This window comes from Tripterygium wilfordii, chromosome 19, assembly GCF_013401445.1.
Source record: "Tripterygium wilfordii isolate XIE 37 chromosome 19, ASM1340144v1, whole genome shotgun sequence".
Lineage (NCBI taxonomy): Eukaryota > Viridiplantae > Streptophyta > Magnoliopsida > Celastrales > Celastraceae > Tripterygium > Tripterygium wilfordii.
In genome coordinates, this window is record NC_052250.1 from 14,714,462 (window position 1) to 14,737,895 (window position 23,434).

General features: G+C 37.6%; 4 protein-coding genes across 5 annotated transcripts; 1 reads left to right on the forward strand and 3 right to left on the reverse strand.

Annotated features, from left to right (window-relative positions):
* The first annotated feature begins 1,979 nt into the window (after window positions 1-1,979).
* On the forward strand, window positions 1,980-2,804 carry LOC119986066 (NDR1/HIN1-like protein 26). Its single transcript, XM_038830613.1, has one exon. The coding sequence runs from the start codon at window positions 2,018-2,020 to the stop codon at window positions 2,657-2,659; it is 642 nt and encodes a 213-aa protein (XP_038686541.1). The 5' UTR covers window positions 1,980-2,017; the 3' UTR covers window positions 2,660-2,804.
* Window positions 2,805-3,516: 712 nt separating this feature from the next.
* LOC119985693 (protein TRANSPARENT TESTA GLABRA 1-like) lies at window positions 3,517-5,744 on the reverse strand. Of its 2 annotated transcripts, none has more exons than XM_038830013.1 (2): window positions 4,578-5,744; window positions 3,517-3,819 (listed from the first exon to the last, which is right to left on the reverse strand). In XM_038830013.1, the coding sequence occupies exon 1, from the start codon at window positions 5,602-5,604 to the stop codon at window positions 4,579-4,581; it is 1,026 nt and encodes a 341-aa protein (XP_038685941.1). In that variant the 5' UTR covers window positions 5,605-5,744; the 3' UTR covers window positions 3,517-3,819; window position 4,578. The 2 variants fall into 2 exon arrangements, with proteins under 2 accessions (XP_038685941.1, XP_038685940.1); XM_038830012.1 differs by lacking the exon at window positions 3,517-3,819 and adding an exon at window positions 4,109-4,380 and having other exon boundaries at window positions 4,578-5,742.
* A 2,891-nt stretch (window positions 5,745-8,635) lies between these two features.
* On the reverse strand, window positions 8,636-11,074 carry LOC119985694 (protein DOWNY MILDEW RESISTANCE 6-like). Its single transcript, XM_038830014.1, has 4 exons — window positions 10,721-11,074; window positions 10,297-10,544; window positions 9,250-9,574; window positions 8,636-9,141 (listed from the first exon to the last, which is right to left on the reverse strand). Exons 1-4 carry the CDS (start codon window positions 10,916-10,918, stop codon window positions 8,893-8,895), a joined length of 1,020 nt encoding a protein of 339 aa, XP_038685942.1. The 5' UTR covers window positions 10,919-11,074; the 3' UTR covers window positions 8,636-8,892.
* A 7,333-nt stretch (window positions 11,075-18,407) lies between these two features.
* On the reverse strand, window positions 18,408-23,401 carry LOC119985692 (IAA-amino acid hydrolase ILR1-like 3). The gene is made up of 5 exons (XM_038830011.1): window positions 22,976-23,401; window positions 22,769-22,894; window positions 19,488-19,802; window positions 19,113-19,241; window positions 18,408-18,958 (listed from the first exon to the last, which is right to left on the reverse strand). The coding sequence occupies exons 1-5, from the start codon at window positions 23,315-23,317 to the stop codon at window positions 18,572-18,574; spliced, it is 1,299 nt and encodes a 432-aa protein (XP_038685939.1). The 5' UTR covers window positions 23,318-23,401; the 3' UTR covers window positions 18,408-18,571.
* Window positions 23,402-23,434: the final 33 nt, after the last annotated feature.

Genomic DNA, 23,434 nt, shown 5'->3' on the forward strand with positions numbered 1-23,434 from the left:
ACATAAGCGAAAATTAACGGAAATTATGAGTATGGTCTAACGGTATATGAAAGTGGAAGGTGAGGGGGCATATTGATCCTAAATGAAGTTCAGGGAGCAAATTGATCCTTTCATGAAAGTACATGAGTCATTTGAAAATTTCTCCCTATAAACGACACACAAACCAAGACCCACAAAATATTTAATCATGGATGCACTGCTTCCCAAAAAAAGACAAAATAAAAATAAAGGCAGGGGGTTTTAACTGATTCTCCTTGTCTCCCAGTTCCTCCAACCATCCATCCATCCATCCATCCATCCGCATGAATCTTTTCAACTTAAAAAAAAATAACTCCGTGCAATTTATATACCTTTTTCACCACACCTAACGTTGAAAACATTGTTGCATCCAAATTCCCCCCAAAAATATTAATATTTGGTCAAGCCCCTGTATAGGATTCCTTCTCCAATCATGGTATGCATAATGTATGTTTGAAATTCCCTATATCATCTCAATCATCCAAATCCAATAATCACAACTCAATCTATTCTTCAATTCAACACAAATCAGATTTTATACTTACACAAAAATTCAAAGGCAATCTCCACAATAAGCAATGAAGGAAGCATTAAAGAAAAAAACACAAAGGAAGACGTCAAATTAACAAGAAAAGCATTGTCACAAAAAGTACGGAAAAACGTCGATTGGATCTATGAGCAACTATCCTCTCTCAAATTCACTATAATGAATCAATTATACAAAGAAATACTCTAAATCACAAACCTACAAGATCTAGTGAATTTACCTAAATCCCTAATCAACTTCCCAATTGACTTGAGTTCATCGGACTGAGAGAACCACACCGATCTCAAACTTGCGAAGACGTAGTCGATTTACAACCACCTTGACCTTACGAAGACACTCTAGGTTCGCGAAACCCTCAAACTCACTAAGATACTCTTGGCTCGAAGAACCTCAAGAGTCGACAAAGTATCCTTGGGTTTGGGAAAATGGAGATGCCACTAAAGCCATAATTTCACCTCACATAGTAACATTATTATTTATTAAATTAAGTCCAATTCAACCAACAAAAAAAAGACTAGCACTCCGTCTCTTCAAGTTCTTTTATTAAAAAGCCTACCTTACTTTTTTTTTACTTTCAATTACGATGAAAAGAAGAGTCTGCTCCATTTTGATATTTTTGCTCAAAGCTATCATCATATTTAATCATTTATAGTACATAACAAAAGCATGTATGCATGCATGTGCACATATATATGATAATATACATGTAAAAAAGCCTGCTTCATGTTTCATGATTCTCAGAGGCCAATTAAGCTCAACTGCAAGTCAATAATGCAACACAAAAGGTCCAAAGACAGGCAGGATTATCTTATTAGGACCCATCAACTGTTGAGTGCCACTTTTCATATCATTATTTATCAGAGCCGGGCGGTAATCACTAGCAGTATCTTCCTCTGTTTTTCCAAACTTAACTTTCAAAAAGATAATAAAAGGTTGGTCTTGTCTGACCCCCAACTTGTCCTACAATTCTTTTTAGGATTTTGGACATGTTAACCAACAAATAATAAAATTAATATTCCTCAAAAAAAATAATTTCCAACACTCCAAAAATATTATGCCATTTTAGACCCTACATTAAAATGTTACGGTGCATTCACGAAGTTTGTGACAGTTAAAAATATATATGTATATTTTCATTGCGAGCAATGCTACAACTCTAAAAAATTGTCCCCCATTTTAACCTCCAATCCATATGACACGTGGGATAAATATTGATTACGAAACAAGATATTGATAGAGTTGAAAATTGGACTAAGAAATTGAGGATGAAACATTTTTCTTTCATGGGAAGCTCTAGTCAAAAGCAAAAAGAAAGAAAGCCAAATAATTGCTGCTTTATTTCTCTGCCTCCACTGTCAAGTGTTTTGTGTGTATATATCAACCCTCACCATCTCATCTTTTCATTCATTCTCCTCATCTCTCTCTCTCTCTCAATCTCATTCTCTTCAGCAAATGTCTCAGATCTCCATCAAATCTCCAAAACACTGTGCAAAACAAGGGGCTGTGAACATCGGTACGCGCTACAAGAAGATCTTCTTCACCATCTCTGGCTTGTTTACGTCCATTCTTTCAATCATACTTTTAGTCTGGCTAATCCTGCACCCAAATAAGCCTCAGTTCTCCCTCCAACAAGCTGACATATACCAACTCAACCTCTCTGCAGGCCCTCAACTCCTCAACTCCTCCATCCAACTAACCTTACTCGCTAAAAACCCGAACCAGAAAGTCGGCATTTACTACGACCAGTTGCAAGTGTACGCATCCTACAAAGGCCAGCAGATAACTGTCTACTCTTCTCTTCCTCCTTTTTATCAAGGACACCAGGATAGCAACCTCTTGACAGCATCTCTGGTGGGAACTGGGTTGCCCGTGGCCCCTGCTCTTGGATATGAAGTGGGGCGTGATCAAACGGCCGGGAAGCTGGTGGTGAATATGAAGGTGTACGGAAGGCTCCGATGGAAGGTTGGGACTTGGGTTTCCGGGCGGTATAGAGTTAACGTCGACTGTGTTGCGGTTATGGCTTTTGGACCTACGCTTCCAGCTGGTGTTCCTCTATCTTCAAAGCAGGGGACTCAGTGTTCTACTACTGTTTGATGAAGATTATAATGTATAAGTTTACTATCACAGTACTATATATAGCTCTGACGGCCTGTAAGTTATTATCAGCTTTGATTGCTGGCTTCAGATTATCATGTGAATTACGGTTGCCAAGATATATAAAGAAAAGTCTAATTCTCTACTTGTCCTTTCTCACGTTACCATTCTACCTCTACACGATACTCTGAAAACGGAGTAGTACTTTTAAGGTTTCTTTTTAAATTTCAAATTTTTTGTAAGTGGAGGTATGAGAAGTGATTCTCCTCACCTTTGCCTTATCTTCTTCTTATGTAGTGACGAGGAAAGAGTGATAAGATGAGATTCAAAGGAGAGGAAAAAGAAGTAAAAGAGAGAAAGTCAGTTGCTAAGGGATCAATTATGAAGATGATTTCCGTGTCAACCTAACCTTTAAAGTTTCAACTTTCAATGGATTAGAAATGGTAAAATAACGGAAACCCACATTTCTGGGTCCAGTTGGCCCATTGCAGAGAGCAGATGAATGTACTCATAAACACATACTCATTCTGTGTTATGTAATTCCATGAATATACTGAATACCACTGCGAATTCTGTATCTTTAATTTCATTCTATTCAAGTATTAAGAAAATAAAAAGATACGTACTTACCACTTAAACTATTTGCAGTATTCTGATGTGGTAATAGCGGCAGTCATTTTAAATGAGCACATTTTTCAAAAGTCATTTCACTTTCCAATGATTTCCAGAAAAGCTATAAACTTGCAAGCAACCCCAACCTGATATGTCCCTACTCCCTACAGACCGACTGAGAGTAAATAAAGACAACCCCACAGCTGTCTCAACTATTAAGCCTTGTATTCACACCCACAAAAATGTGTCACTCTAATCCTTTGGGCAATGGTAGAGGAAGTTTTTTTTAATTAAAGCTCTTACATTACATATATCGAGAAAACTTCACAAACAAAAACCAACAAGTGATTAATCGGTAACAGTCATAGCAGTCGAGCAGAGTTTGCCCTTTTCTTTTTTTCTCTGCAATAAAGTCGCAGCTTTATTCGAATGGTTGCTGTCATGTTAGTGAGATGCTGGCGTGGTGTTGGAGAGCTGTTGGGAATTTGGATCAGATATTCCTTATCGTGGGCCTCGTTCGGGTTCTTGGGCTTGCTTGACCCATTGGCCTGTGATTACACAAATTGGGTCAAGTAATTTTGAAATTCTGTAAGGTATACATGCCATGGGTGAACTAATAGCCGAATTTCAATTTTGTACTGCCAGAATTTTTTTCTAGGAAAAAACCAAGTCGGTACCACATCTATGCCTTTTGGAATTTGGTAACCAATACACAACTCTAATGGAGTCTTTCTCGTTTAAGATTATTAATGGTCATAAAAGTAGGGACTATAAAATCTACAAACAGAATACCATGCTACATATGCAGATTTGCATTTAAAAAAAAAAAAAAAAACCTTTGGTTGAAAATAGCCGGTGTTTCCATTATAGATGAATAAGGGTTTCCCGGCCTTTTTGTACAGCATGATCCATTGAACTGATCAATTCAACTACCAAATATTACAACAGACATTCTGCTAACACTCCCGAGAGTCTCTTATAATATGCTCACATAATCATCAAAAAGAAACACACCAAATAGTCCTACAGCTACCATTAATTAACACAGGTTTGATGTGGTGCTAGTCCAAGAAAAAAATGAAGTCCGCCAAACCATAGGCATCTGCTAGCTGAAGAGGAAAGGGCTAATAATTAATAAAGATAGCTTACTTCCAAGAAAGAAAAGTCAGACTAAATACCAAACCAACAAGAGCAAATATTGGGAAAGAGAATAAAGTCTTCAGACTCTGGAATTGCGGTAATATCCAACAAGAGGAATAGAGCAACAAATGAATAAAAACCAACACCAAGAGATGCTGAGAGATACCTTAAACTTTCAGAAACTGCATTTTATTAGAGAAAGCAATGGCAATCCAGTCCGGTTGAGCAGCCGACCACTGCAGCTGGTTAATTCCAGACCCGGCAGAGCACATCAATGAGGGATCGATCCCATTTGGCCCAGCCACCGTGGGCAATTCCCAAATGAGGGCCTGCGCGTCATCCCCAACCGAACATATATGACTGCAACTCTGCGGAGCCCAAGCAATGGCATTAACGCAGGCTCTGTGCCTCTCCAATTCCGCCACGGGCATAGTAGGTGATCTGATATCCAAGATCACAACTTTATTGCTATCCATTAGAATCGTGGCCATGTACCTCAAATCCTGCTTGTTCCAAGCCAATCTGAGCAAAGGCGTATCCGGTTGAGGGCTCTCGTAGACTATGGTAGAGTGCTCCTTATCCCTCAAATCGAATATCCTCACGGACCCATCGGCGGAAACAGATGCGAAAACCCTTGCGTCCCCCCAGGCAATATCGTACACTTCCTTATCGTGGGCAATTAACTGGGTTTCAACAACACCCTTTTCGATGTCCCAGATGGTGCAGGTATTGTCGATGCTGGAAGTCCCAATTCGCTTGGGCTCAACCTCGTTCCAGTCGAAGGATGTGAGAGGAGCACAAAATTCGCTGGTCTTGGAGTTGTTAAGAACAGAGAGGGGTTCAATAGAAGTGTCTCGGATCTCCCAGAGACGGAGGAAGTCACCGGAGGAGGCGAGGAGGTCGGAGGCGGATTTGCGGAGGGAAGAGGGGTGGAACATGAGTTTGGTAGGTGGATAAGGATGTTCGAATGAGAGAGAAGGGTTGGGCTTGAGAGAGAGGGTTTCGGGATCGAAGGAGAGGATGTCGACACGATTGTTGAAGTCCTCGATGAAGCTGCCGACGGCGACAGTTTGGTGATGGGGTTGGATGCGGGAGGGGGTGGAGGACAAGGCCAAGGAATAAAGAGGATGGGGGGAATCATAGGTGACACAGTTTCCCAATCTAAGGAAGGAGTCTTGGCTCGAGTTGTCCATCTTCTTTGCCTTCCGGCTTCCACTATCGGGAAATTGACGTTTGATGGCAAACCAATTCAGAGAACGATGAATACTTTTTCTTGGTTATGAGAGGAGGCGTTGGGCTTTGAAGTGTCGGGAGTCTGAATTTTCCAGGAAAAGTGGAATGGATAACAAAGACAAGACGATTCGATTATATGGAATAGTTTTGAGGAAATGGTCAGTGGCCCATCTTTGACCTTCACGACAAGTATCACTTAACTGGGCCCTATCATCTTTTTGAACAGCAATGGGTTTGGGCTTATTGAATCTCTTCTCCAGAATTAGAGTATCATTTAAAGGCCCATGCAGTCCAAACTTTTTATTTTTATCTTTTTTTTTATTTTGTCTTTTATTAAGTAATCCTTTTTTCTTTTACATTACGTAATGGTAAATTTAAATATACCTAATAACATAACCAACCCTAGCAGCTTCCTCTCTCTCAAATTTTCTCTGAAACATAATTCCTCTCTGACGACGTACAAAACTTTCTCTGGTTCTAATGACATCATTGATCAAAAGATGTTATGTTATGCTGAGTTATGTTATGGTATGTTGGGTTGTGTTATGCTATGCGAAGTTGTGCTGTGCTGTGCTATGCTATGCCAAGTTCACCTTGCACAATGAAACATGTAAGCTAGGGGGTCCCCGAGGTTACGCTCGGGGAGACTTCTCCAACGCTCAAGTCAGTACTTAGACAAGAATGAAAAGTGCTTGGTGTTCGGAGCTCTCTTCCCTCAAATAGCGATTAAGTGTGCAAGAATAGGAAAAGTAGCATGTCCTTGTTACCTGTGGTGGATGGTCCCCTCTTATACTGGTTAGGAAGTGGCAGTTACAAGCGGTTGTGGAAGATCTCGGTGAGGACGTGGATATGTAGGTTACTCCTCAAGTAATCGTTTCTCTTATGGGGCATAGCACCGGGATAGGTTGTTCTATGGAACCGAGCATGTATGCTCGACGGGGTATCGAGGGTGGTCCTATGGTCATGCCATGGAACTCTTCTCCTCGCCCTTTTAGATGTTCATCCTTTGGTATGCTCTCCATTCTATGATAGATGTGAGGAGACGTGGCATGTTCTTAGTGGAGGTTATTTTTGGTATTATCATATGTCCCACGCTTTTAGTCCTGGACATTTAGTTGACTGGACTGGAAGTGTCGTCACTGTTCCGTATTTAATGTGAGGATGTCTCTTCGACTGCTTAAATCAAGGGATCTAATGCGAGTATTTGAAATGATTTTTTTTCGGGCATGTCCTTCGGGATGCGTGTTCATCCTATAAATAGGACTCATCACTCTTATTTGTTCCCCACATCTTCTCACTCTAAATAAACCTTGCCTTTGGTGTTTCTCTCTCTACCTAAAATTTAGTCTTTGCCGAGCATATCATGTTTATCAAGGATCCACTTGCTAGGCTTTGTTTACCCGAGCATACTCCAAAATTGCCGAGCATTTAATGCTCTTTAACTAATCAACAACTTAAGCACAATTGTGCTTTTGTTTGACCGAACAAGCAAAGACCAAAAAGTGGTCTCTTTGAATTTTGTTTGCAATTTTGACCGAGCAAGTGGTGTGCCGAGGAAGCTTTGTCCAAAAGTGGGTGTGCTTAGAAAGCTTTGTCCAAGAGTGCGTGTCATTTCTCCGAGCCTTGCTTACATCGAGCTCTCCACGTGTTCGAGCATCAATCACGAGTGAATCCGAGAGGTGAACCGAGGACTCAGTCACATGAGGACCCTCATAGATGTTCATCCTCTGGTACATGCTCTCCATTCTATGCCAGATGTGAGGACACGTGGCATATTCTTATTGGAGGTTATTTTTGGTATTATCACTCTCGTAGTACAAATATGATCTCCTCCTTCTCCATACCCCTTTTATAGTATATCCTTTTAATTTTATTGATTTGTTAATACAGATTGGTCCTCTCCATACACCTTTTATAGTATATCCTTTTAATTTTATTGATTTGTTTATACAGATTGGTCCTCTCCATACACCTTTTATAGTATATCCTTTTAATTTTATTGATTTGTTACTAGTTCGTATATCTAGTCTACAATATATGTTATGTTCAATAATGAATACACAAAGTTTCTTCACCACACTGTTTCTTATGGAGATGAAATCTGCTTCTTCTTATTTAGTTATCGTGTATTCTTCACAATACCAATTTTGTTGGTGTGTTCCAGCAACACACATTTAGTGCGCAGTGATAGGGCTCCTAAATTTGATGGAGATGATCTTTCTTTATAAAGGGGAAATCAAGAATCTTGATCCAATTCATGTGTTATTTTTGTTTTTTGTTTTTGTTTAACCTATCTGATTGTTGGCCCGAGACAATGTTATTCAGATACATCTCAGTGTTGCTCAGCATTAGTCCAGTGTTTGTTATTCGGTTTTGTATTTCGTCCGCTATATTAAAAAGTGAAGGAGGTTGGACAAAATTACAATGTAAAAGTGAATCTTGAGCCTAAATTTGCAGCCACCGATGAAGTTGGACAAAAAAATTTATTGTTTGTCAATGATAAAAGAGAATGTTCCAAGGTGATCGTATTTTGTGATTCAAATAATTGAGAAAGTCAATTTAAAGAGATGATGAATCACCTGCTTGAGTGGGGTGGGGCCACAAGCTTATGCGATATTAAGTTTGATGATACTAGATGAACTATCGAGTGGTGATGAGACTAAATCTCTTGTCCCACATCATTCAGGGGAAGATGTGAAGTACAAAATATGATTGATCAAACTTTCAAACTAGTAACAAGTGTTTTTCTTAGTCTCAAACTAGCACCGTGCAACTAATATGGATCCGCTCAAAACGGACAAAGTTTTACTAATGTAGAGAGGTGCGTAATCCGTGCAACTAATATAGACCCGCTCAAAACGGATGAAGTGTTACTAGTATAGAGATGAGTGCTATTACAGATGGTAATATATATGCTAACACAATTCCAAGGCAAAGTCACGAAATCGTCTTAAAGAGAGCGACCTAGTTCGTGACTCGGACATTATCTCATGCTTGTAGTTTGATTTTTCTTATTTTAGGATTCAGGTTTACCTTAAAAACAGTAACAAAAAATTAATGTGCATGCATGGGCACAAACCAAGAACAGTTGAACCACCAGACCCAGTAAAGAAAATTGGAGGTCCCAAGTGCTTAATTAAACAAGAAATGAAGCGAGCAGTATTAATTGCGATTCCAACTTCCAAGATAAGCTAGCGAGGTAGGTTGGTATTTTTATTAAGCAATTGCAAGAGATAGCTAAGTGGTAGCTAGTGCTTCTTGAAGAGTTCTAGGCAATGTTCTTGGTCAAGGTTCCTGCTCCAAAACTTGGTGTAGTATTCTGGATAAGTGAAATCCCTGTATAAGGCTCCGGAGCCATCATGACCAACTAGAGCTTTTGGAGGACTGATTACCGCATCATCGCTGGGGACAAGAAAGGAAGCAACCGACATTCTTGGCTTATCGGCGTTGACAACGGCTCTGTGCCACACACTCTTGTACCTTCCATTACTCAAAGCCTGAAACAACATTAATCATCAACTCCACCTTAATTTACCTTTTGGAAATGGAATTGAATTCATCAACACAAACTCGATCATCATATATGTAAAATTACGGTTAATCACCTGTAATTGATCACCAATGTTGATGACAAAGGCATTCGGGTGAGGATTGACGGCAACCCACTTGGCATCCTTAAGAACTTGGAGGCCGGAGACCTGGAGGTCTTGAAGAAGAATTGTGAGGGCATTGGGGTCTGTGTGCCCAGGCAGTCCGTAAGTCAGCTCTGGCTCCGGACATGGTGGATAGTAGTTGACCGCCATATGTTGTCCTTGATCACCCAAAACCTTGGTTACGTAATCCTTTTCCAACCCCAAGCTCTCTGCTATCAACTCTTCAAGTCTGTACCCAAGTTGTCGCACTTGTATGCAGTAATTCCTCACAATTTCCCTATAGGCCCCCATATGTATCAGCAATATATTAAGTTTTTTTTTAAAATTATTTTTGCTATACTATCTGTATCATTAATAGTACCATTCTCATCTCATAGTAAAGAATTAATATTGCGACAAGTCTGTTCTCGGAAAACTTAATTAATTATATATCATGATGAAATGACGAATCCATCCAGGGTGTATATATATAAAATGTACCAATTCTAGCTATCACGGTTGGAGCGGTTATTTAGTCCCTGTCAAAGTAAAAGTAAAAGAGCCTATGACCATGGGAATCTATTCATCAATCAAACACTGTAGCTAGATTCATAGACACCGTGGTGTATCATGGTTCATGGATGACGGTGATGCTCTGTATGCCCCCAGCTAGGCGCTAGCTACATATATATAATTATATATATAGCACTATAGCTGCTTATGAGTAAGTGGGAAATGCTATACATACATTAATACATACATTTCTAGTACTAGGCTACTAGCTAGTTTAGCTTAGTACTACAACTACAGTTGACCCGTCGCTAGAGAGAGCTCATTGCTTGGGCTATATTACTCATTATATATGCATATATGTTTGTAAGTTTGTGTTGTCACGTTGGGTGATTTATAGTTTAGTAGCTCCAAGAGAAAGAAAAAGAAAAAGAAAAGGAAAAGAAAGAGTCTGATTAATTAAGTTTAATGAGAGACAGAGACAGAGACAGAATGAGAGAAATAACTTACTTGAAGGAAAGTGGATTGGAAGGCCACTCAGGAAGGTATTTGTTGAGGGGATAACAGTGGAGTCTGAGATAGTCTCTCCAGTTGTGAACTTTCTCCTTATTCACGTTAAAACTTGTAGACAATCTCATTGTCTTTGAGGGGTCGTCCGAGTAGAGCTTCAGCTTCTCCTCCACCGGCAGGCTGAAGAAATCAAACGCCACTTGTAGCATCTGCTCTGTTACTTCCCTACTCACCCCATGATTTATCACCTGCAATCAATATTTTTTAACATCAATCTCATCCCATGCATATATATGCATCTATCTATATGTAATACAGATTAGATATATTTATGTCAAAAGGAATTAAAAGATCAAAATAAAAGTCTGATTGATTGAATTTTACCACTTGTTTTTAATCACAAAAATGGATTTTACTGCTGAACCTGGAAAAAGCCGTAGTCTTCGCAGGCATCTCCTATTTGTCGAACAATCTGGGTCCTGTCCTGGCAACCCAAGTCGATGACTGGGACATTTTCGCAGGTCGAAACTTCGGACAGCCTCGGTCGCTCTGACTCCGGCCTCACGTAACTTTCCGGCAAATTAGAGTACCGGATTCCGGTGGAAATAACTTTCGTGTCCATACCTATTGTAATTAATAAATACCAATTAAAAAAGTAGAGCTAAAATTAATTACACAAAGGAGGGGAGGGGGATGGGGATGGGATCGATATATGAATATTGTGTAGCTTTGAAGAAGATGAGGCACTAATCGAGTTAGTGATGATCTCCGTATTCACCAATATATATCTATATTTATGACTACTGCACACACATACACGCATATATATATATATATATATCATCAGATTATTCGAGATAGTAGGACGTCAAGGTAGTGACGATAGTGGTGGTTGACTAGGTAACCTTAGTCTTTAAACAGCCGAATTTTCTGACTTACTGCCCTTTGAAGGAAACAAAAAAATATCCGAGAGTCATATGATAGGGATCGTAAAAAAAATCGATCCGGAACATTATCAATAGGATATTTGATCTGTTTAAAACCCAAAAATCGATCATAAAAGTTTTGGAAACAATTTTGATTTTGGTTATCAAACCCGTCATGGTTTAGGGTCAGGTTTGATTTTTGATGCCGGGTTAGAGTATCTGAACCGTTCAATAAAAAGATCCATTATAGTAATAATATTATAAATCATTTATAAATGTATGCTATTAGGATATTAAATTATAACATGATAAAACATATTAAAACGTATATATTTGTAGAATCATACTAATAAAACTAAAAAATACACTAATTTGAATTATAAAATCATAATTAATATAAATTATACTCAATATTAATTTATATTAATATAATCACCAAATAAAAAATAAAAATATTAAAAGTTAAATGATAATCGGGTAGTCGATAGTAAACGATTATTGAACGATTTTAGGTTTGGAAATTTAAATGATTTTTTAAATGTTTTGATATAGAGTATTTTAAATGAAAACGATTTTGATATTTTTTAATTGGGAGGGTACCCAAGTCATTGTCATCCCTGTCATATGAGAGGGCGTAGGTTGATACTCTCGTTAAGTTTACCGTTAATGTACAAAAAGTAAATTCTCAAAGACGAATGACAAGATATTATAGAGCAGCTACTCTAATACATTTGCTAATTAAACCATAGCTAGATTCTATTTCTTTAGAATTTTTTTTTAATAAACAAAAGGTAATGGGGCCCTGTCAGAAAGGCTTGTCCGTTTGACTAAGTCTTGCTTACTAAAATTAGAACTTGTGTCAGTAGGACTAGACCAACACGAACCCCCTATTTCTATTTCAATTTATATACCTTGTATCTTGAAACGTAGTTCTTTACCTAAAGCTAGGCTAGCTAGAGAATTGGAATGGTCGGATGGATATTGCTTCCATCTAAAATTTGTCAGATCGATCATGATTCATTACATCGATCGTTTCCTTTCCTTTTGACATTTAAAAAATAAAAATAAATTAGATGCATGTTGTTCAAAATAAATCTCTCCATCATCCCCTCATTTCCTTTTATCTCATCACAAAATCAAATTTATTTATTTTATGAGTGCTTTCTTCACACTGTAAAGAAAGACGTTAGGGACAATGGAAGTTGATCCGAACCTTTTTTATTATATTTTTTTTTATGGTTCTCGCTGGCTAATCCCAAGTCCCAAGGGTGATGAAATATCTATGGTTGGTAGCATGGCAAAGTCGTGAGCTCATGTGCATGGTGTAATAAACTAATTAATTATAATGTCAGTTCAATTAAATTAGAAGCTCATAAACGACTTGCATGCATAGTGCATTACAAAACTCATGTGCCAACAAGAAGGATTTGCCACGTATCTAACCTTTTTTTTTTTTTGATAAGCTGTATCTAAGCTACTATTCAGATGGTCCAAATGTCCAAGTAAACAACTTTATATTAATGAATAGTTAAGAGGAAACCACTACACATGTTATGTCTATAAATAATGACAGGCGCGCACTTTCAATGGGCCTCACCTCACCTCTACAGTGCCACTGTAAACGTGTGGTTCATCTTTTGAGAAATAAGAGCAAATGCAATGATTAAGAAGATTTAGATATTCATGGATCTTAGATATTAGAAAATTATTGATCCATGGACTTAACTGGTAACACAACAATGATTTTTTGTTATCTCAATTCTAATGAGTCAAGCATGGGAAATGATGTTTGACTAGCTCTCATGTTGGCTCATCTTGTCTAAAATGGGATCCATTTCAACATACACACACACACTTTTACATAAAAATCAATACTAGGTCTCACCTCTATTACGAAAAAAATCAAACTAGTAAATTTACATCATTATATCAATACATTTTATTGACTCAATCACATTAACAAAACACATTCCTCAATATATTTTATTGATTTGGATAAAATTACACCATTATAATTGTTCTAAACACAAGGCGTCGGCAGTTGGCACTTGACCGGCCCGGTTGGTGCATTGAATATACCACTATAATTAAAGTTTTTTTACAAATTCCTTTTCAAATCATATTAAATATTGTAACGTCCTTTTCAATACTATTCTGATCCGTGGACCCAAGTCAACTGGGACCTTGTGATTCACGTTTGTTTTTTTTTTAAACTCTCTAAAATATCAATCCAAATAACTTTTCAATGGTTCCACCATCCACCCCTCCCACTCTCACTTAATTTAGGCATTTTAGGTAAATTACACATTTATTTGCGAAAGTCAGTTTGGCCAGAAACACAAAAGCCGTGGCGCTTTTTCTATTTATTTTGCGGCTTCTACAGTTCTACCGTCGGCGTGTGTGTGTGTGCAGTGGTAGTCTATAGGTTCTTTGGAAGAAAGTGGTAGTACGCACATATGCAGTAGGAGTATATAATATTATTATAATTATATTTGGTGCACCTAACTCCATAATTTTCTAGAATCTTCTATTCATATTTAAAGGGGGAAAAAGTTATAAATTTTAAAATTAAAAAAAAAAATGATTGATATGACATACATCTCAAATTATTAAATTCAAATTATAGAAGCTATTATTTAAACAAATTGCCGAGGCCAGTCCCGGCGTACTATCGCTTCCGAAAAAATTACTATATATAATGGGTCTGTGACTTCACTTTTATAGTACTCATCAATGACCTTGTTTTGCGGGCTCCCATGAGAAAAGAGGATATGGAAGCCAGCCAAGCCTGCCCTTGTATCTAAAATAGGTAAAGACAAAAGCATGTGGAAGCCAGCCAAGGCTTTTATCTTTAAAACAGGGCTTGTGAATCTGAGTATTATTAATTTGATCACGTCATGAGTATTACGTCATGCTACGACATCGGAGCAAACAAAGCCTAGTTGCCATTCATTTTTTTGTCCTATTTCTGTGGAAAAAATTGTGATGCAACGAGTTTGTTTTGGGGAGCGCAACTACACAACAAATACATCATTTTGATCTCTTATTTGGATTATTCTTTACTTTGAATTCACTAGGCAATTCATTTGGTCCACCTCAATTGCACTTTGTGTTAACAACTGACTGATTATACTCCTTAGTTATAGATTAACAAAAAAAAAACTGTTAACTTATTTGTAATAGCTCCTCACTACTCATCATTAACAACACTTTGTATGCTTTAGACCAATCATATTGGTCTCGTGATTTTGTCTTTTCAAGCTCAACATCATCTCATAGTAGTTTGAATCTAAGAAAAACTCTTATTATACACATTTTCTCCTAAACAATATGAGATAAGAGACCAACTCCTTCACCACTCGGTATCCATCCATCCCAAAGGCTAACTAGCAGATTCCTAATGCAAGGCCCAAGTTGGTCTATTTTACTAGAGCAGAGCCCAGGATTGTTGGGCTTAAGTTTTCAAAAAAGGCCCAAAGCTCCGTTGCCTTACCCTTGCTCAGTGCCGGAACCTCAAGGATCTCTCCACCCCGAAATTTGGTTTCTACCCTCATTGGCCTTGAGCCCTTAATCACTCATCACGTATTCTCACATACAAAAAAAATGGGAAGAAAGAGCAGGAGATGATAGAGATATTGAACAAAGAAGGTAGTCTAGTGAGTCATAATTTGCCTCGAACAGAAGAAAGATGGACGTTGTAGAGGGTAGAATCTACAATCAAAGATTTGTATCGTTGAGCCACCAACAACTTGTGTCCTGGATAGAAGAATCAGGATAAAAATATTGCACCGGTGTGGTACCTGTTAAAGACACTCCGACGCTCAAGTTAGAATGATAATCGAGGGTCCTTTTGAGGCAGTAATCAAATATAAAGGCAATGAATATAAACCAGTCCGGAATGTGGTTCAAAGATTGGGATAAAGATTGTGTCGAAGACATAATGTTGATGGGAAAAATGGAGGCCAGACGAAGAAGCAGTAGAAGAATCCGAGGAAGAAGAAGATCCTTTCATCGTGGCAGGATTTTGCTATTTATCCTGCCATGTTGGAGACACGTGTCTGGACGATAATCGTTTGATCCTTATCAGGTTACCGTTAGAGACAAACCATACCTTTCTTATAACTTTGCTCTGACCATTCTGACTCTACTCTATGACGGGACGTGGGATAACTCTAAGTGTCAGAGGCTACACCAGTTGTGCCAGCGGACTGGTTGAGGATATCTTCTTGTGTCAGAATCAAATTAGCCAGATCGCTTCCTGCAACACTCCAAGTATGTATACATACATACATACATACATACATACATATATATATATATATATACACACACACACATATAAGAGTCAGGGAATCAGAGGATGAGATCGTGCAATCTCAGGTCGAAGAGAAGGTAATGTCATTATCGGCTACGACGTTCCTCTAGATCTTTGACTGTCGAAGACAATCTGAATTGGGCCTCTACTGCTGCTGGGCTCGTGCCATTACAGAAGTCAAACGCTTTTACGAGGTTGGGGATTGTGTTATTTTGGATTTCAACCCATTCAAGTCCACGAATGCCAAAGATGATTTGCTTTTTTTTTTTGTAAAAAAAATATCACAGAGAAATTACTTGTAGTTGGAATCCAACCTTAGGCATACATATACCTAACCCAGTCGATTGCCAACCAAACCAACTCTTGTTGGTGTCAAAGATGATTTGCTTGATTCCTTATTTTGTTAATGTAATTAAAAATTTGATTTGTTATCTTAATTAGTCTATTCATTGTGTTTCTATAAATTTATAGTAGTGCTAGGTAGCCCAAGTCTCTTAAACGAAATTTTAAAACGTTTTAACTCTCAAAATACATGTTAGATTTTTTAAAAAATTACATATTCAAAATCAGTGCATAAAGCTCTTTCTAACAAGATCTATTGTCGATGAGTTTTATCGGTAAAATCTTAATTTCATTGGTAAAATCTTAATTTCATTATTTTTTTCAATGGAATTTGAAAAAAACAATGAATCCAGAACTAAAATAATGACTTAAACTGTGCTTTAAAAAAATAGAATCTGGAATAAAGCTATTCCATTGATTAAATCAATGGAATAAACCTGCTGAGCTCCCATGGGCTACAAAATTGATGAATTACATGTCATTTTCGATAAATTTAATGGAAATTTAAACTTCCATATTGAATAGGGGATGAACAACTCATCCAGTTGTTGTGATAGGTTTACGAACTACACATATTCAAGAAAGAGATGGTTGATTTCTTTATGGGGTTTCGAGCTAACTATTTGTGTGCAGGTTTGAGTCATCCATATGATCAAGTCAGGCTGTTGTATCCTAGAAGGTTTGAGTCAAGAGAATCATATTGCACCGATTCCTAAGAGAAAGAATAATTACGGAGGGCTCGAATCTCCTTGAAAAGATAGATATTCATGCCTAAATTTAACTACAGTTGTTATTTCATTGTAACGAGTTTCAGCATGAAATCTCTATATTCTTTTACTTTCTATTTATTTCTATCTAGAATCCTACTTTTTAACTCTTGGTTAATACATATAATTTCTTCACAACTTCAAGTCATGCCCTTTTAGATATTCATCTTCATTCTCTTCTATCTCCCATACAAATTCTCTTGATTCTCCTTATCGCTGCACCACTATCTCTACATTGTACATGTTCATACCATCTTAAACGATTTTCTCGCAACTTATATTCAATTGATACTACTCCTAGTTTAGATATTATTTCTTATTCTATCTTCCATTGTATAGCCACACATCCAACGAAACATCCAAATTTCTATTACCTGAATTTTATGGATATGTTGTCTTTTAATAGTTCAACACTCAAAACTATACATCATCACCGGTTATATAGCGGACTTGTAGAATTTTTCTTGAGCCTTAAAAGAATCTTTTAGTCGTATAAAATTTCGAATGAACTCTTTCACTTCACACATTAGCTTTTAATCATATTAGTTACATTTTCATTGATGGCTATGACATCTTGAAAAATAGAGTCAAGATATTTAAAAACCTGACTTTTTGTTATTTCTCTAACATCTAATTCAAACTTTTGTTCGTTCCTTTATATGCTCTTACTAAATTTACATTGCATATATATTATATTTTAGTTTTATGTAATTTAAATCTTTTAGACTTAAGTTTTGCCTCTACATCTCGAGTTTTGACCTAAATCTCAATATTGTCTGATCTACTAGAATTATATCATTCGCAAACAACATGCACCAAGGCACGTCACTTTAGATATGTCATGTGAGTTCATCCATCACTATAACAAATAAGAACGATCTTAAGTGCACTCTTGGTGCAAACCTATTGTGATGAAAAACTTCACTATAACTCCTCCATTAGTCCTAACACGAGCTACAGCTTTTTCATATATATCCTTGATCATAATAATATAACTAATCAAGAGTTGTCTCTTCTCTAAAATTCATCACATTACTTACCTAGACACTCTTATCATATGTCTTCTTAAGGTGTATAAATACTAAATAGATGTCTTTTTTACTACTATCTATATTTTTCTACAAGTCCCTTCAATAAAAATGTTGCTTTCATTGTGAATCATCCCAGCATAGATTAAAACTAATCTTCGAATATCGTAGATACCGATCCTCAATCTCTGTTCCAACAATTCTTTCTTAAAGTTTCAATTTCTGACTTGTAAACTTCATAAATTGTTATAACATTAGATGTTGCAAGGTACCATAATGTTTCTGAGTTTCTCATCCATTTATTAGACATACACGAGTCTTTATCATTTAATTAGATAGCTTAGTTAATCATTGGCTATCTCCTACGCATTTCCACACTTGAATTGAAAATTGGACAATGATTGATCTTATTTGGCTCTCATGTCATGCATGTGACTTGTTTTCCTTATCAGCCAATGAAGAAGATCCTTAATTAGTTCACCCTAGCTAGCCCAGTAATTGAGATTACGCCCCTTGCACGGGGGAATGACTCGGCAGCATTGGACTTGTTAATATGTATTGCTTTCTAATGACATCTTAACGTATTATTTTCTAGATGATTGCTTAGGATAGTCAAATTTCAATAAAGTAATCACACTCAACACTCACTATTATCAGTGATTTGTCAAATATGAATGTAGTATTCTTATAGAAATATCACATAATCATTCAACAGCATGCCAAACATATTCCATGCCAAAAACAGGGTTCAAGGAAATGCGTTAATCGTATGATATAAAGTAAAAAGTAATGCCACCGGCCAGGTTATTGACACTGCTACAAAGTTATTTACCAACCAACGCAAATACACTCACATACAGAATCATAATTCATAGGGCTGAAATTTACATAAAATCCTTACTTCACATCAACATTAGACTTTTGATGATCACTAAGATAAGTCTCTGCGAGGGCAGTGTGTAACGCAGCCCCAATTGGAAGTACATCCTCGTCAACAAAGAAGTGAGGTGAGTGTGGAGAATAAATTGCCCCAACCTTTTCATTTCTAATTCCAATACTAAGCATAATCCCAGGAACACGTTCTTGATAGAAGGCAAAGTCCTCACCTGCCATCACTTTCTTCCCCATATGCACATTCTCAGGACCAAGCAGGAGTTTACCAATCCTTTGAACATCCTGGTGCAAGCCCACATCATTCACGGTAGCAGGATATACCGGATATTCTTCTTCTTTCATGTCAACATATGCTTTGCATCTGTGCACACCTGCCTGACCTTTGATAACCTACAGTCAATTATACATGCATCACTAAACTTCAAACTGGACTCGCATACTTGGCAGTTGGCCACAATTTGACAAACAATTAAACATAGAACCACCAATGGAATAAATGTAATGAGAGAAAATCTTATGCTTTCAATGAAGTGTTGCTTAATACCTCTTTCATCCTTTCCCTGAGTCGATGCAAGCCCTCACTTGTTAGACTTCTTAAAGTACCCCCAAACTCGGCGTATGCCGGAATGACATTCATGGCAGTCCCACATCTCACGTAAGTAACAGATAGAACCTTCAGCCAAAAGCAAAAACATAAGATTGAGTCAACATGATGCTACTTGTTCTTGTACAGATGAAAGAATGCCAAAGATAATTAAAGAAAAGCACAAATAGAAGCGCCTTTCAAAAATTAACTAAAACAGATGAGGGCTTCAAGTTTGTAGCAGTCTTTAAGCAACTTGCACAGTACATATTGCCATATACTGCTATAGGTGGGAAGCTACAAGATTACAAAAACAAATGGATAGTACGGCCATACTTCACTGTGCAGGGGATCAGACTCTCTTGAGACGAGCTGCTGCAGTGCCAAGATTGTAAATGATGCTGCAAGTATAGGGTCCGTGGTGGTGTGGGGCTCTGCAGCATGCCCACCCTTTCCTTCTATTTTTACAGCAAAAAAACATACAGCAGCCAGGACTGGCCCAGGAAGAGACGCTATGCTTCCAGTGGGTATTTCACTATCAATGTGCATTCCAAATATTGCTTCGGCATCACCAAGAGCTCCTTCTTCTATCATGTAAGATGCGCCAGCCCCTCCTTCTTCAGCTGGTTGGAAAAGAAGTCTCACAGTTCCCTAAAGACAAAATAATGAAAATTGAATCTACATAAGTGTAGTGGACTGAAAAGAAAAGGCATAGATAAATTAAACAACCTCTCCGAATAATTTTTTTTATATCCTTGACCCCACCCACTACGAGAGCCTTGTGCGCATTAGTTGTTTATTCCGGAAAACATTTGGCCCAATGTTGTATTGACGCAACTTAAAGGTCACAAGTTCAATTCCGGAAAACAAACTCTCTACATATTATGTGGAAGTAAAGTCTCCGTACATTTAGCATATCCTCCACCGTGCCCTTGTGGGAGCATTGTACATGAGAGTTGTTTACATTTATTTTCCAATAAACTAAATAAATAAAAAAAGTAAAAGCAAAGAAGCAACAAAGAGAAGAAAATAGCCACCCAAGAGCTGGTTCTTATAATTTTAAAGAGAGAGAGATGAGAATTCTAATTTGATTATAGAAGTAGCAGATGGTTGATAGGGATTCACGGTCATTTTATCAATACATGAATGGAAATGAGTGTTAATGACTTCACATATCTTTTCTTTCAATGCATCTCGTGAATCCCCTGAAAATATTTATATTATGAAAACTTATAACATGAGAATAAAAGCCAACACACCCTGCAACATCATGATTTCCATAAACTTTGATGTTACCATACTAGACATTCTAATTAAAGGCCACGATAAATAAAAGAGGGCCAGCAGAGACCACGAGTTGAGAGAAGAAATTTCTCTTCCCAGGACCTTAGAAGGCTTACTAAGCCAGCATTGGAAGATGACTTCTTAAATTTGTAATCCTCTTATTGATGTTTATCCTGGAAATTCTCTATACATCACAATAATATAAAAGATGAAGATGCAGTTGAATTCTGAATGATAATTTATCAGAATTGTCTTTGAAATATGTATTAGAGTGAGAATGCAGAGGTCAATCTGCATACTTCTGCTCCTCAAAACAACTTAAATAGAGTCCAGGAGATGGTAATGTGGTTGCCAGTATAATGAAGATGATGATTCCAGGAATTGAACCCCTGAACTTAGGTTACTATCATGCCAAATATGGAAAAATCTTTTGGAGGCCAAATATGGAGTAGATGATGGAAGATTGATGATGAAGGGTAAAAATGAAGCCAATGGAGGGGGAGTTTAGATTGTATCAGACTATTCTGAGCTGTTTGGTCATGTAGTATCTCGTTTGTGGTTGGTAAAGGCAAAAGAGTCTACTTTTGGACACTTGTTGTGGACCAGCTACCATCAAGGATTCCCAAACTCTTTCTTTTGGCCAGAAATTAAGAAGCTAATGACCTAAGTCAGAGAAAAACATGCTCATTACTAACAATGAGGTTTCCTGGGATGTGTTTCTTTATTAGGGTATCCACAGACTGGAAACTGGTGGATTTCAACAATTTCTATGCAACTATTTATGATAATCAACCCAATAGAATGGACAATGAGCCCAAAATAGTGGAATGGAGGCAGATTGCATGACAGAGTGTCAGACGATACTACTAGCTACTTGTAAGGGCTAAAGGAGGAGAAAGTAGTTGCATACCCTGGAACAAACTTGGGAAGTGGTGTGGGGGAGAGCCTTGACAATTTAAGATCTTCAAAGACGTTGTTTTTACATGTCAAATAGATATTCCTAGCATAGAGAAAAGCTTAAAACACAGAACCAAATCACCCTGCATTGGGTTGGGTATGCATATTGAGGAGCTTTTGACAAAGTGGAAGTAACAAACTGAATCGTGCTATGACGGATTCAGGAAAGACGTGGAGATCTCCACCAATTGAGAACGAATCTCGTTTTCTTTGATATTAATAATAATCAAGTCTACCTTCAATTACAACTTAAAGGAGTATTTATACTAGAAAAGAAACCCTAAAATCATTAGAAAAGGGAAACCAAACTAAATGAGGAAATAACATAAATTATGCGCAATAATATAAAAGTGCCCCGTAGACCCCTTAAACGTGCGAATTTAGGCCTGAACCCTGCCGTTACGGAGGACAAAGTCCACTTAATTTGTGTAGGGCACAAGATTCCCTTTCCGAAAACATATTATGGGCCCCGTAACTCCCTCTGGATTGAAAGTTATGGGCCTTCAAAGCTCTACCATTAAACATTGACCCTACATCAGCTTTACTCTATCACTAATTGGATCAGTTTGATTGCAGCCAGATCAACTGAAGAAGAATTAAGAGCATGGCTTACAGCAGAAGTTCCATTAACAACAGAAGTATAATCTCCACTGTATAGATGGCCATTTTCTTTATTGCTTGGAGAGAAAAGAACAAAAGAGTCTTCAAGGGGGTTGAAGAAGGCTTTTCAATCTCTGTACTAGTTTCATTGTAATCCTTTCCTAGATGAAAATCAGTTCTTTGATGTACTAGACTCGATTTTATGCAGATAATTTCTAAGATTTTTACCGGGTTGGCACCCCCTCGGTGCCATTAAATTAAATCTGCCTTTCATTTTCCTGCTAAAAAAATGATAGCAGAATACGGTATGAAGTTTCCATGCAACTATCAGAGGAAGTGGCATAACTATCAGTGGGAAAAAACAGAAGAAGAATCCAAATGCTACGACCACAGCATGTATCTCCAATTAATAGTCTTTGTTTTCAAAGCATGAAACATAGTTACACAAAGTGATCTGGATATTATGTAAAGGATGAGACGCATGGGATCAAGACAGTAAATAACAGCCTAAATATTTTTGAAGAGATCCAGGGGATAACAACCTTAAATTGCTTTTCTCTAACAATGGCTTATGGTGATGAGAAGATCAGTCAAACTTTGTTCTCTTCTTTTCAAAATTCAAGACAAACAGCTTCTGCTAGTGATTGAGGACCGAGTTTTTGCTTTGGTTATCAAATTTAATGGGTAAGATAATCGTCATTCCAAGGAATATAAGCAATAACCTCAATCTCCAAATTAAAACTTTAGTCCAGCAACGAAAGTGTTTCAAACCAAACCTTAAGTCTCTCTTTACGTTGATTAAGCAGCTTGGCAGCACCAAGTAGCATCGTTGTGTGGATATCGTGTCCACAAGCGTGCATTCTGCCGTCAATTTTGCTCTTATGCTTCCAATCAACAAGCTCCTAAATTTAGGAAAACCAAATAAACACCTCAAAAGAAATCAAAACTAAAAAAGAGAAAAGCAGATGGACCGGGATCATTACTTGCAAGGGTAGGGCGTCAATGTCGGCCCGAAGTGCAAGGACGGGGCGAGAACCAGAGCCGATTTGGGCAACGACGCCGGTTTTGGCAAATGGGTATTCATATGGGATGCCAAGCTTGTCGAGTTCAGTTCGAATAAGAGCGCTTGTGTTGTGTTCTTCAAAACGCAGTTCTGGGTTTTCGTGGATTTGTCTCCTTATTGAGACCAACCAGTCTTTCTCCTTTCGGGCTGAGCTTAATATCTGCCTTGCGTATATTGGATTATCGGCCCCATTAATTGCTGTGCCACCAACCAACAAAACTGAGAGAATCTGAAAGGCAATGGAAGGAATTCCCATTCGCATGAGAAGAAGGAAAGTAAACTACGAACTATACCAGCAATTCAGCTTGTAAACTCGTCCTCATCGAGTCATCGTTGTCAGTCGCCACAACTAGTTCTAAAAATCTTAGATGTTATGCTC